The sequence below is a fragment of the Corylus avellana genome, chromosome ca3 (genome assembly GCF_901000735.1).
Source record: "Corylus avellana chromosome ca3, CavTom2PMs-1.0".
NCBI classification, from domain to species: Eukaryota; Viridiplantae; Streptophyta; class Magnoliopsida; order Fagales; family Betulaceae; genus Corylus; species Corylus avellana.
In genome coordinates, this window is record NC_081543.1 from 37,268,188 (window position 1) to 37,280,930 (window position 12,743).

A 12,743-nucleotide genomic window follows, 5' to 3' on the forward strand; every position below is an offset into this window, starting at 1 on the left:
TTTATCAAAACCTCATAAAGGTCCTGTAGTAAAAATGAAATCCCAAGAGAGTAAAGTTAAAATTTCTAAAGTAGTATTAAGTATTTAACCCTTTTGTTTTTGCAAATGAGCAAACACGGCGAAACAAACACTACCATCGTGGCAACGAGTTTTGTAGGTCTATAGCAACGACGTCGTTGGCTAATGGTCATTTTTCTTGTCGTGCCAGACCATCGTACGGATTTTTTAAATTTTGTTTTTTCTTCCGAACTTCTTGGTCGTGTGACTCGTGTCTACCCTAAGAGCTTTTGGATTTGGATTTAGAAAATCTATAAATTTTATTTATTTATTATTTCAAATATATGTTTTGCATGAGAGACCATTTTTATATAATATTTTTAGGAACTGGACCAGTTTTTTTGGGGGAAGGGCCACGTAATTTTTTTTTTTGGTTGTTGGGGGGTTTAGGGGAGATTCTTTTTGTTGAAGATTTTTGAAAAATGATTTTTTGAGATTTTTTTTCCAAAGCTCTTAAGTTTATAGCGCATAGATCATAGATGGACATGGGCACATGGCCATGGGTCCAAATGCTTTCCTATATAAAATAAGTTACAACTTAATTCGTTCGTCCTTTCCCAGCTTAAAGAAATTTGAAATTGCATGGTGGTTACGTAGAAAGAAAAGAGCATTAATGGTGCGAGTACTATTCCACCTGTACAACTTCGATCGGAATAAATATGTTGCACATTTAATTTATTTATATTTATGATGAAACACACATTCATTAGGTGGGGCCGAAAAGATACAAATAAGATGAATCAAATAATATTTAACTAGTTATATTAGAATAGTATTTTTATCCTCTTACCTTTTATATGGATAAAAACACTCCTTAAATATAACTAATAAAACATTATTCGATTAAGAAGAGACGAGGAGAATACTAAAGCCAACCCCACACCCCTTCCCAAAAAGAAAAAAAATCGAAACATAAAATAACGCGTACGTACACACACGCGTGCATATTAATTAATTTTTCAAGTAACAATGGATGCCACGTCTGGCACATGAACAGGAAACTCATCAATCTCATCCATCCATGGATTCTGCTTCTCCTTGGCCGGATCAATGGTTCGCAATGCTCGCCACACAGCGCTGTTACACTTGAATCCTGACCCAAACGCAATCTGCCACGCCCGGTCACCTCTCTTGATCCTCCCCTTAGCCTCACAGTACGCCAGCTCATACCACAATGAGCTGCTGGAAGTGTTCCCAAACCTGTAAAGAGTCATCCTCGACGGCTCCATGTGGGATTTGTCGAGTCCGAGGTTCTTCTCCAGCTCATCCAGCACCCCCCTCCCGCCGGCGTGTATGCAGAAATGCTCGAAAGCCAGCTTGAAATCCGGAACATATTGTTTTATCTTCATTTTGAACACCTTTCTCGCCACCAAATTCATGAAAAACAGGATTTGTTCCGACAGGGGAAGAACCAACGGCCCCAACGTCGTGATGTTGGTTTTAAGGGCCTCGCCGGCGACCGTCAGCAGGTCTTTGGAGAGCGCGATGCCGAGTTTTTTGTCGGCGTCTTCTTTCTGAAAGACGCAGTCGTAACATTTGTCGTCTGCGCCCTTGTGGGTGCGCAGAGTGTGGACGAGTTGGTACTTTGAACGAAAGCGATCGGATAATCGGTTTGATAAGAGGACCGCCGCCGCACCCAGGCGGAAGAGGCAGTTGGTGATGAGCATTGAGCGGTTATTTCCGCTGTACCAGTTGAGAGTCATGCTCTCCATACTCACTACAAGCGCGTACGAGTTGGGCTGCACCTGTCCCACAGCATTTAATTAAGACTAGTCAGTAATTAATTATTATTTATTTCAATAAAATAAAATTAATAAAAATAAATTTTAATTATTTAATCAATATTTTAATAAAACTGTGTAAGACATGAATAAAACAAGCTTAATAGTGATAGTGTATATTTTCTTGATATAATTTTTCTTAGAGCATTTTTAGTAAGAGTTTTTATTTTACTACTTAAAATATAATTTTTTTCATTTTCACTACTAATTTTTTAGTGCACATTTCAATAAGAACATTTATTTTAACTATCTATTCTAATTAAATATTATTTTTAGTATTATTTTATTAATTTTTTATTATTTCCTTATCTTTTTCATAAAAAGAGATAAATAAAAAATGAGAGAAAAAAGATTAAAAAAATATAAAAAAATAGAGAATATAATAAAATATTATTTACAAGTTGCTTCAGTAACTTATAAATATGAAAGTTCACTGTAACATCAGTTAAAAAACTTTCTACTTTACGGTAACTGTTGAAGAAAAAAATTTAACAAAATAAGTAAATTTAATTAAAAAGTTAGTTTAAAACTGTTGTTATTGATGCTCTTATGGGTATTTATTAGGATACTATTACCTTTTTTTTTTTTTTTTTTTTGACATGTTCACATAAGGGGAGATGGTGAAGAAATTTGAACTAGTGACCTCCACTTCATAAGATGTGATTCACAGTCGATTGAGATACCACAGTGGACATTATTACCTTGTTTTAGTCTAACACTATTGCTACTTTCTTTTAGCAAGTAAGCCACGTGATACATTGTACAATCAAGAACATTCAAGATGTAGTTTCATGATCACACTCTTCCCAATAAGAAAAGTAGATCTTTGAGTCTAAACCATCTCAAATTTCAAAATATTTTATGTCTCTCAGCTCTAGCTTTTCAAACATAATTATCATATTTTATTAAATAACTTTGAAAAAAATAACAAACTACACTTTCAACCATTATGTTTTTGGCACGCATAAAAAGTCGAGAAATATTATATTTCTGTCGACTAATGGGCTTTTCTAGGGTTTAGGGAATACTTGAAAAGCATTTTCTGAGAACATGATGAGAGTCAACATATGAATGACTTTTTGATATTTTCAACGAAAATATATTATTTTAAAGGATGTTGTGTTTTTTTTAAGGCGGGAAGACATTAAAGAGGACCGAGATCCTAGGATTTTTTTTAAAAAAATTTATAAATATTTAATAATGGTTGGCTTCTCTTGATCTGGAAGCTTTCCGAGCTAATTCCTTCTCGTAAGTAGGCTCCATTAATATATGGGTGAATGCAAAGAGCACGAGGCGTGCTCAGCACGCCCTACAAAAGAAAACAAAGTTCAAAAATATATCAAAACTTTGGAGAATTAATAAATTAAACCCTAATTTGTACGAACCTGTAACAAGCGTTTGGCCAAGTCAATGGAAATAAGTCCAGCACTGCAGCCCATCCCACCAAGGCTATAGCTCAGAACATTCCCTCTGAGCTTGTACCGGTTGACAACCATGGCCGACAAGGATGGAGTTGGATTGAACAAGCTACAGTTGACAATAAGAATCCCTATATCCTTAACCTTCACATTAGTTTTCGCTAACAGTTCATCGATAGCTCCAAACATTATCATCTCCGCCTCTTTCTTAGCTTCCTCGAAAGTCAGGTTTGCCGGAACTTCCAACAAAGACTTTGGTGCATAAGTCATTTGTCCGTGCCCTGATCTCTCCAAAATCTTCCTCTGAAAGCTCAAACTCTCCTCCGAGAAACTCCCCGTTTGCTTAGACCTTTCCATGAAAGTTTCCTTGCTGCACAAATGAGCTGCAGGGGGCTTGAAACATGCGAAATCCACCAGATAAACTCGCCTAGGACGAGCCACCAAGTAAAGGGTTGCGAGGAAAACCGTGAGCGCAGTGAAAAGTGTGACGGATATGAGATTGAGCTTAAGATGGTTCAACAAATGGAAGAAATCTTCCACGGAAAGATGAGCCGAAGCTACAGTGAGTGGCACAAGAAGAAGATACATGGCGTTGGAGATTAAGTAGTGGTAACCAAGCTTCACGTACTTGAGTTTCACCGAATTCGATTCATTTCCTGGGATTGTTTCCTTCTTCTCATACCCCATTGTTGGATACAAAATCTTTTTTTTTTTTTTTTTCTTCTGTTCAACTTCAAACACAAAAAAGAGTGGTGAGGGTTTTGTTGCAAGTGTAGTGTGTTGAGCGTAATTGGAGCGTGAGACTCTGGGGGGGGTTTTATAATCTTTTGAACGAAGAATCCAATGTCACGGTTGACGTGTCCTAGAAGTGGTTGACAGCGTTCGATCATAATTAATCTCTTGCAGTGCCACGAGTCAGGACAAGCTGAAATCGAGTACATACATTGATGATATATTTACTGATCCTCACATGGCATGGGGACTCAACAATCAGTTTTTTTTTTTTTTTTTTTTGGTAAATTCATTTTAAACTCTTGAATTATAACGCGATTTGAGAAAATATTTTAATTTGGACCCCTAAACTTTCAATTGTAATAAATTTGAACCCATCCGTAAGATTTTTAAACGTTAAAAGTGAGACAATAATGTTTATACCCCTGACTTGTTTATAAAATTCTAAATTTACCGTTGATTCGAAATAATAAAAAATAAAGTTAAAAAAAAAATAGGGAAGTTAACGACTAAATATGATGGAAGGGGTTCAAATTGATGCAATTGAAAGTTCAATGATCCAAATTGAGAGATTCTAAAATTTGAAAAACTTTTCAAATTACATAATAATTCAGGATTATAAAGTGAAGTTACCCCTATATTTTACATAAAAAGGGCTTGAGCACAGATGGAGAAAGTTAAATATGAAGTTGACTCATTCATTCCCCACCCCAAAAAAAAAAAAAATGAAGAGATCGATATGTTAGGTTTTACTTATATTAGGAGTATTGTTGGGATTGGGATTACTAGTACTTCATGAGTTGGATTTGGTTAATTTGATATTAGAATTAGAAGACGACTAGACTTCAAATAGATTTTGCTTTGAGGACACCATATTGCTCTAATTTCGTGTCTTGATCCAATGTTCAGGCATTTATCTTGAGTATGTAAGAATCAATGAAGTTCATTGGAGGAAGTTCTGGTCGCTTGAAATGGTTTATAACCTTACTAAAATAAGAGAAATATAGCGAGTAATAGGTGCAGCTAACAACTTTTGAGACACAAATTCAATACAAAATTAGTAGATTTAACTTGTAGAGTTTGACCAATTTAATTAAATGAATCGGGTTAGCGTTGACATATACAGTCTTATATCTATAGTTTGACACTCGACCCAATGACTAACTATTTTTGGCACAACTCACAAGTTTGACAAAAACTCAACATAAACTTTAGTGGGTTAGGATTTAGGGGTCTGACCCGTTTATTTAAATTAGCAGTGTTAGGATTTATCAATATAATCTTAAGGGAAAATTTCACTTTAGACCCCTGAACTACCATCCCTTTTTGACATACCACCATCAAACTTCAAAACCTTTCAGTTTGAATCACTAAACTTTCAATTTCTATCATTTTGAACCCCTCCGTCAATTTTTGTCTTTAAAACTCTTAAAAAGACAAAATTACCCTTCAATTTTATTTTTATTAAAAATGAGAAGAAAAAAAAGGTCACAAAGTAGCCCAACTGTGGGACGTCACCTTGTAATTTTTTTTTTATAAAAAAAAAATTAATTTGAAATTAAGGATGAATTTAAAATTTTATAAAAATGTCAGGGATATAGACATCATTGTCTAACTTTTAAGGTATAAAATCTAACGGGGGGTTAAAAATGATAGAAATTGAAAGTTTAAGGGTCCAAAATGAGAGATTTTAAAGTTTGAGGAAAACGTAGTTTATGAGTCAAAAGTGATGTTTTTCCTAATCTTAATTATATTCATGCCTTACGACAAAGGAACGTTAATTGCCACCAATAATAATAACGGTGTCAAAAATCTGAGATTTTTGACACCTCCCGTTTTAACCGATGAGAAACGTCAAAATGTCCACGTCAAAAGGAGTTTTTGACGTGTCAATGGTATTGACACGTCAAAAACTCCCAGTTAAAAATTTTCAGCATTTTTGTAGTGCTTCCCCTCGCACGCATGCCGGCTACCGCCACAAGTCTTGTGTTTGTACGCCTTAGGTTCCTTAATTTGCTTCGACAGCTCATGCATGCCGACGACCTTAAGCTGAATTAATTGCAATATATATATATAGCATTCGATTTGTCTTTGGCTTAATTGCATGACACCCTATGAAATCTTTTAAACCATCACGTCAACACCAATAATTAGTGGAAATTAAGGTTTAACTAGAACATCTATATCTATCTTCTGAACATTGATCTTAATTGACAGATATAAGTAGCAACACTTTGGTTAGCAACAAATGCACATGCATGATCCCCGTTGACTATAATTTCTACTACAAATTTCTTATAAATTAAAGTGGTAGTTTATGTACAGTAGCACTTACTACATACGTCAACTATCAAACAATTACTTTTCTCCGTTAAATTGTGCCACGTATGCAAAACTAATCCTACAAACTATTACATGATCGAGTTTGTAAGAATATTGTAGTAAAAATTTAGGGTTTCAATTTAATTTTTCAATTAGTAATTTGTGACGTTGAGACTTTTTCTTAACGTAAATAATAGACTTTCAATTAGTAATTACCATAATTTAAGGCCTTAATTAAAGACTATTACTAACGGTTTACTATATTAGAGCCTTAAGGGGCAGTTTGGTATTGGACAATTACTATTTAGTGGTATGAAATGTAACAAGATTTGATTGATGTAAAAATATATATATATATTTAGAGCATTCATAATAGAAGAGCTAAATACTACTTTTATCTTCAAATTTGTAAAAAAATCATGACATTGGATTAGCCCCAAAAAAATCCAAAATGAATATTTGATTGAAAGAGCGAGAAAAAAAAAAAAAAAAAAGTTACATCTAATAGCACTTTTAAAGGGAACCATTTTATTTTTTATTGTTTCTCTCACTTGTTTTCTCTTTTTCTAAAAACTTTTCCCACTTTTCAAGAGATAATTATGAGAATATTCTTTCACAATTTTTAATAAAATAATATGTAAATGATATAGATAAAAATATAACTAATCCAATGTAGGAATTGAAGCCTTTAAAAATTAATTAACTAAACTAGATAAAGTGAGTTTTGATGAGTCACTTTGCATAAAAATTTGGATCCTCTATTGTGAATACTCTTAGTATAGAAAAGTAAAAAAAAAAAACAAAAAAAAATTTTGCAGTGATTTTTTTATTTGAATAATAGTAAAAAATAACTTTTATTATGTAAAAAGTTAAAAAAAAAAAAAAAATTATTGTAAAATTATTAATTGAGACCTTATTTTATTGGAGGCCGACTAAGGCTTGCGCCGGCCCCTAGAACTTCCCAAAGCATTGAATGATTCAACGGTGGTATTCTCAACTAATATTTTAATAGTTTAGGTGCTTAATTAATGCTCTGATCAAGTCCTTTGGGTCATATTTTCAGTTTGGAGGACAGAAACCTGTAACCCGAACCCAGAATAAAAGTTGTAAAATAATTGTGGATTTAACAACAAACTCTTGGAAACAATCATCTGCAGACATTGTTGAACAATTCAAAACTAAGAAAAATAATTAAATGGGTCCATTTCCAAGTTGCTAGATATATAGCAGCTCCATTACCCATTAATGTGGTGGATCCATCGAATTGAAATTTGAACATGTAGCTAGATCCATCGATCGTTTTCTTTGTTTGACCTGGTTAAATCCATTTCGTGGGACATGTTTTTTTGTCTCTGAATCATGTCTTTGTACTCTACACGGCATCTTCTCTTTGCTCTTGGCGTGCTTGACGGACATAGAAAAGTTGGTTTTTAATAGTTCCCAAGTACAAGCAAGAGGGACACAACATAAGCAACTATAAGGAAGAAGATGATAATCTAATCGGATCAGCTCAAATGTTGCCGTCAATTTGATTAGAATACCCTACGATATTGATTCTTGATGATCTTGCTTTCCGCCCATTACGACAATTATGTCCCTTTCACTCCTCTTCTTGTACATGTTTTAGATCACGCTGTCTAGTGATCATGACATGCACATGTAGATCAATTTTATGATCTTTCATCCACAACAGACGTACGTCATTGTGATTGTTTATGGGTGGTTTCTAATTTTTTGATAGAACCTTAAACTCAACACAAAATTGGAAGGAAATGGTTGATCACAAGTTTTATATTAATACTTTGATAAGGTATAAATATGACGCGTAACATACAAGGACTGAACCAGGAAATTTTATGGGAGAGGGACAGCCATTTTTTTTCCCTGTTCTTTAGAATTTTTTTATTAAAAAAAAATATTTTTGTTATTTTTTATGAACTAAAGACTACCGTAAGGGCCAAAAAAAAAAAAAAAAAAACTTAAAACTTAATGGGTATAGCTCAAAAAAATTAAGAATAGGGCCAAAAAAATTTATTGGATAGCATTAAAAACTTTAAAAATAGGGCTAAAATTTTGGGGAGAGCCAAATGACTAAAATTAAAACTTTAATTTATTTATTATTATTTTTTTTTGTACCACGCGGGGTGGGGGGGCATAGCCTACCCCGGTCCCCCTCCCTCGGTTACTGGTGACATAATAGCAGTTAATTTTTGACATGATTGGTGAATCCTACACAAACTCAAAATAAAATTAGAAGATGTTAAAATTGAGATGTTTAAATCGTTTAATTAAATAAATCAAGTTAATGATGATCTATATAGTTTTATACTGCTATACACTTTCAACCCGAGAACACAAATTGCTACCTTAAATATATGTGCTTCAAACTAATATTGATTTTGAAAAATATATAGAAATCTTGCTTAATTAGCTGTTTCTGGCTTTCGTACTTCTGTGTTAATTGTCTTGAGACGATGGGTTGGTAGAAGAAGCCCGTCTGATCGCGTTGTAAATAGAGTTTACTTCAAAGAGTTTGGGCTTTGAGCCTGCCGTACGTGGTGGGTATGGTATATATATATATATATGCTGACAACATCCTTTTAAATAAAATATATGAGCATTAATATATATATATATATATATATATATATGCTGACAACATCCTTTTAAATAAAATATATGAGCATTAATATATATATATATATATATATGCTGACAACATCCTTTTAAATAAAATATATGAGCATTAATCAAAATATATAGAAATTTAAAGTAGAAAGAATGTTTTTGGTATTTTAATATTGATAGGTAAAAATGTTAATATTAATTTTGAAATCAAATCACAATGAAGAATTAGAACAAATAACATATTTAGTCCATCTAAGATTTTCTTTTCTCAAGATATATTATATATAAAAGAAAAAGCCTTAAAGAGAATAGCTTAGAATTATGACAAGTGGCAATCTAAAATGATGTTAAGTGTCCCTTTTAAGTTAGTAAAACTATATATCCATTTAATTGGAGGGATGATAGGGACCCAATTTTTTGCCCAACAAAAGTTCAACTTTTGCCATTTTTTTTTTTAAAAAAAAAAACAAAATAAAAAATGGAAAAAATGTCTGAAGCAACCCTATCTATTTTTTGTCTTTCTTTTATTTGGTATTTTTAAAAAAATGAAAAATAGTATTTTTTTCATAATAATGTCATTTTTTTTTAAGAAAATGTCATTATTATGAAAAAAAAAAATACTATTTTTCATTTTTTTAAAAAAATACCAAATAAAAAAAAGGCCAAAAATAGATAGAGTTACTTCAGACATTTTTTCCATTTTTTAAAATTTTTTATTTTTTTAAAAAAATTAGACAAAAATTAAACTTTTGCTGGACAAAAAAGTTAGGCCTTTAGCATTTCTCTTTAATTGGGACCATGCCCATTGTTGTCGATGAGGTGGCAGACCATTCCAAATACTGTTGTGAGGAGTGGCCGGTGGACTACCCATTAATTGTTTGGGAGTGATCAACCATCTTACGATTCTTACCAGCTGTGTTGAAATAGTCAAATTACTCATCGCCGCTTTGAGAAGTGGTCGGTCACCCTCTTCAGCAAACCTTTAATTTAACAATTTTTTTTTTCTTTATTAATTTGAATGACATGAAGTTTCTGAGATTTGTCTAAATTAGACTGAAAAAAAAAAATTGTGAAGTTTCTCCGGACCATCACCTTTCCAAAACCACCCATATGCAAATAGGTCCTACCTTGCTTGGCTCATTAACCTAGAATACTTTTAATCTAATATGAATAGTGATTTAGTGAACACCGGTGTGCATAAACAGTGTGCACGCTGATGTTCATATATTATTTTATTTCATTTTCACTATGTAAATATTATTTTAATAATATTTTATAATAAATAAATACCGGTGTGCACACTGTTTATGCACGCCGGTGTTCACTAAATCACTACTCCCTCTAATACATATGCTTCAAACTAATATTGATTTTGAAAAATATATAGAAATCTTGCTTAATTAGCTGTTTCTGGCTTTCGTACTTCTGTGTTAAGAGTCTTGAGACGATGGGTTGGCAGAAGAAGCCCGTCTGATCGCGTTGTAAATAGAGTTTACTTCAAAGAGTTTGGGCTTTGAGCCTGCCGTACGTGGTGGATATGGTTTATATATATATATGCTGACAATATCCTTTTAAATATAATATATGAGCATTAATCAAAATATATTAGAAATTTAAATTAGAAAGAATTTTTTTGGTATTTTAATATTGATAGGTAAAATGTTAATATTAATGTTCAAATCAAATCACAACGAAGAATTAGAACAAATAACAAATTTAGTCCATCTAAGATTTTTCCTTTCTTACTAATCAAAAAAAAAAAAGGATTTTTTCTTTCTCAAGATATATTATATATAAAAGAAAAAGCCTTAAAATATAATAGCTTAGAATTATGACAAGTGGGGGCAATCTAAAATGTTGTTAAGTGTCTCTTTTAAGTTAATAAAACCATATACGTCCATTTAATTGGGACCATGCCCATTGTTGTTGATGAGGTGGCGGACCATTCCAAATACTGTTGTGAGGAGTGGCCGGTGGACTACCCATTAATTGTTTGGGAGTGATCAACCATCTTACCCAGTGGTGGAGCCAGCCATTTTATATTGAGGTGCCGCCAAAAATTTTTTAGCGTCCTAAAATTTTTTTTTCACCCAAAAAATTTGGTAATTCACACAATATATGCATTACAAAAAATATTTATAAAAGTTCATAAATATGTGCTGAAATTGCCATGAGTTAAATGGGGGTGCGGGAAAAGGGTTGCTATGTTTTGGGTAATGGGCAAGTAAAATTGTAAAAAAAATTTATTTTTTTATTTTTTATTTGGAGGGTGCTAAGGGATAACGTGGCTCCGCCACTGATCTTACCGGCTGCGTTGAAATAGTCAAATTACTTCATCGCCGCTTTGAGAAGTGATCCTTTTCAGCAAACCCTTTAATTTAACAATTTTTTTTTTCTTTATTAATTTGAATGACGTGAAGTTTCTAAGATTTATCTAAATTAGACTGAAAAAAAATTGTGAAGTTTCTCCATACCGTCACCTTTCCAAAACCACTCATATGCAAATAGCTCCTACCTTGCTTGGCTCATTAACCTAGAGTACTTTTAATCTAATATGAATAGTGATTTAGTGAATACCGGTGTACATGAACAGTATGCACGCTGATGTTCATATATTATTTTATTTCATTTTCACTATTTAAATATTATTTTAATAATATTTTATAATAAATAAACACCGGCGTGCACACTGTTCATGCACGCCGGTATTCACTAAATCACTACTCCATCTAATACATATGCTTCAAACTAATATTGATTTTGAAAAATATATAGAAATCTTGCTTAATTAGCTGTTTCTGGCTTTCGTACTTCTGTGTTAAGAGTCTTGAGACGATGGGTTGGCAGAAGAAGCCCGTCTGATCGCGTTGTAAATAGAGTTTACTTCAAAGAGTTTGGGCTTTGAGCCTGCCGTACGTGGTGGATATGGTTTATATATATATATATATATATATATATATATATGCTGACAATATCCTTTTAAATATAATATATGAGCATTAATCAAAATATATTAGAAATTTAAATTAGAAAGAATTTTTTTGGTATTTTAATATTGATAGGTAAAATGTTAATATTAATGTTCAAATCAAATCACAATGAAGAATTAGAACAAATAACAAATTTAGTCCATCTAAGATTTTTCCTTTCTCAAGATATATTATATATAAAAGAAAAAGCCTTAAAATATAATAGCTTAGAATTATGACAAGTGGGGGCAATCTAAAATGTTGTTAAGTGTCTCTTTGAAGTTAATAAAACCATATACGTCCATTTAATTGGGACCATGCCCATTGTTGTCAATAAGGCGGCAGACCATCTTAAATATTGTTGTGGCTTGTGAGGGGAGGCCAGTGGACTACTTAATTGTTTGGGAGTGATCAACATCTTATTGGCTGCATTGAAATAGTCAAATTACTTCGTGGCGGCTTTGAGAAGTGATCGGTCACCCTCTTCAGCAAACCCTTTAATTTAACAATTTTTTTTTTCTTTATTAATTTGAATGACGTGAAGATTCTGAGATCTGTCTAAATTGTGAAGTTTCCCCAGGCCATCACCTTTCCAAAACCACCCATATGCAAATAGGTCCTACCTTGCTTGGCTCATTAACCTAGAGTACTTTTAATCTAGAAGATCACATGCATCCCATACGCATATTTTCTTTCGTTATTATATGTTATTCAATTGGGTATAACAACTACACTTTTTTTTTTTTAAAAAAAAAAAAATTAAAATTTTTTTTTATTGTAACATTAGGTATAACTATTTCATAGAAAATTATATAACTTGTGGGTTGAGATCCAGT

General features: G+C 32.5%; 1 protein-coding gene across 1 annotated transcript; it reads right to left on the minus strand.

Moving 5' to 3' along the window:
- Positions 1-876: 876 nt before the first annotated feature.
- On the minus strand, positions 877-4,027 carry LOC132173858 (3-ketoacyl-CoA synthase 2-like). Its single transcript, XM_059585505.1, has 2 exons — positions 3,224-4,027; positions 877-1,802 (listed from the first exon to the last, which is right to left on the minus strand). Exons 1-2 carry the CDS (start codon positions 3,941-3,943, stop codon positions 1,017-1,019), a joined length of 1,506 nt encoding a protein of 501 aa, XP_059441488.1. The 5' UTR covers positions 3,944-4,027; the 3' UTR covers positions 877-1,016.
- Positions 4,028-12,743: the final 8,716 nt, after the last annotated feature.

Coding starts and splice junctions, on each gene's coding strand:
- LOC132173858 (XM_059585505.1), bottom strand. CDS start 3,943: ATGGGGTATGAGAAGAAGGAAACAATCCCAGGAAATGAATCGAATTCG. Junction 1,803..3,223: donor TGGCCAAACGCTTGTTACAG/GTTCGTACAAAT, acceptor GCTGTGGGACAG/GTGCAGCCCAACTCGTACGC.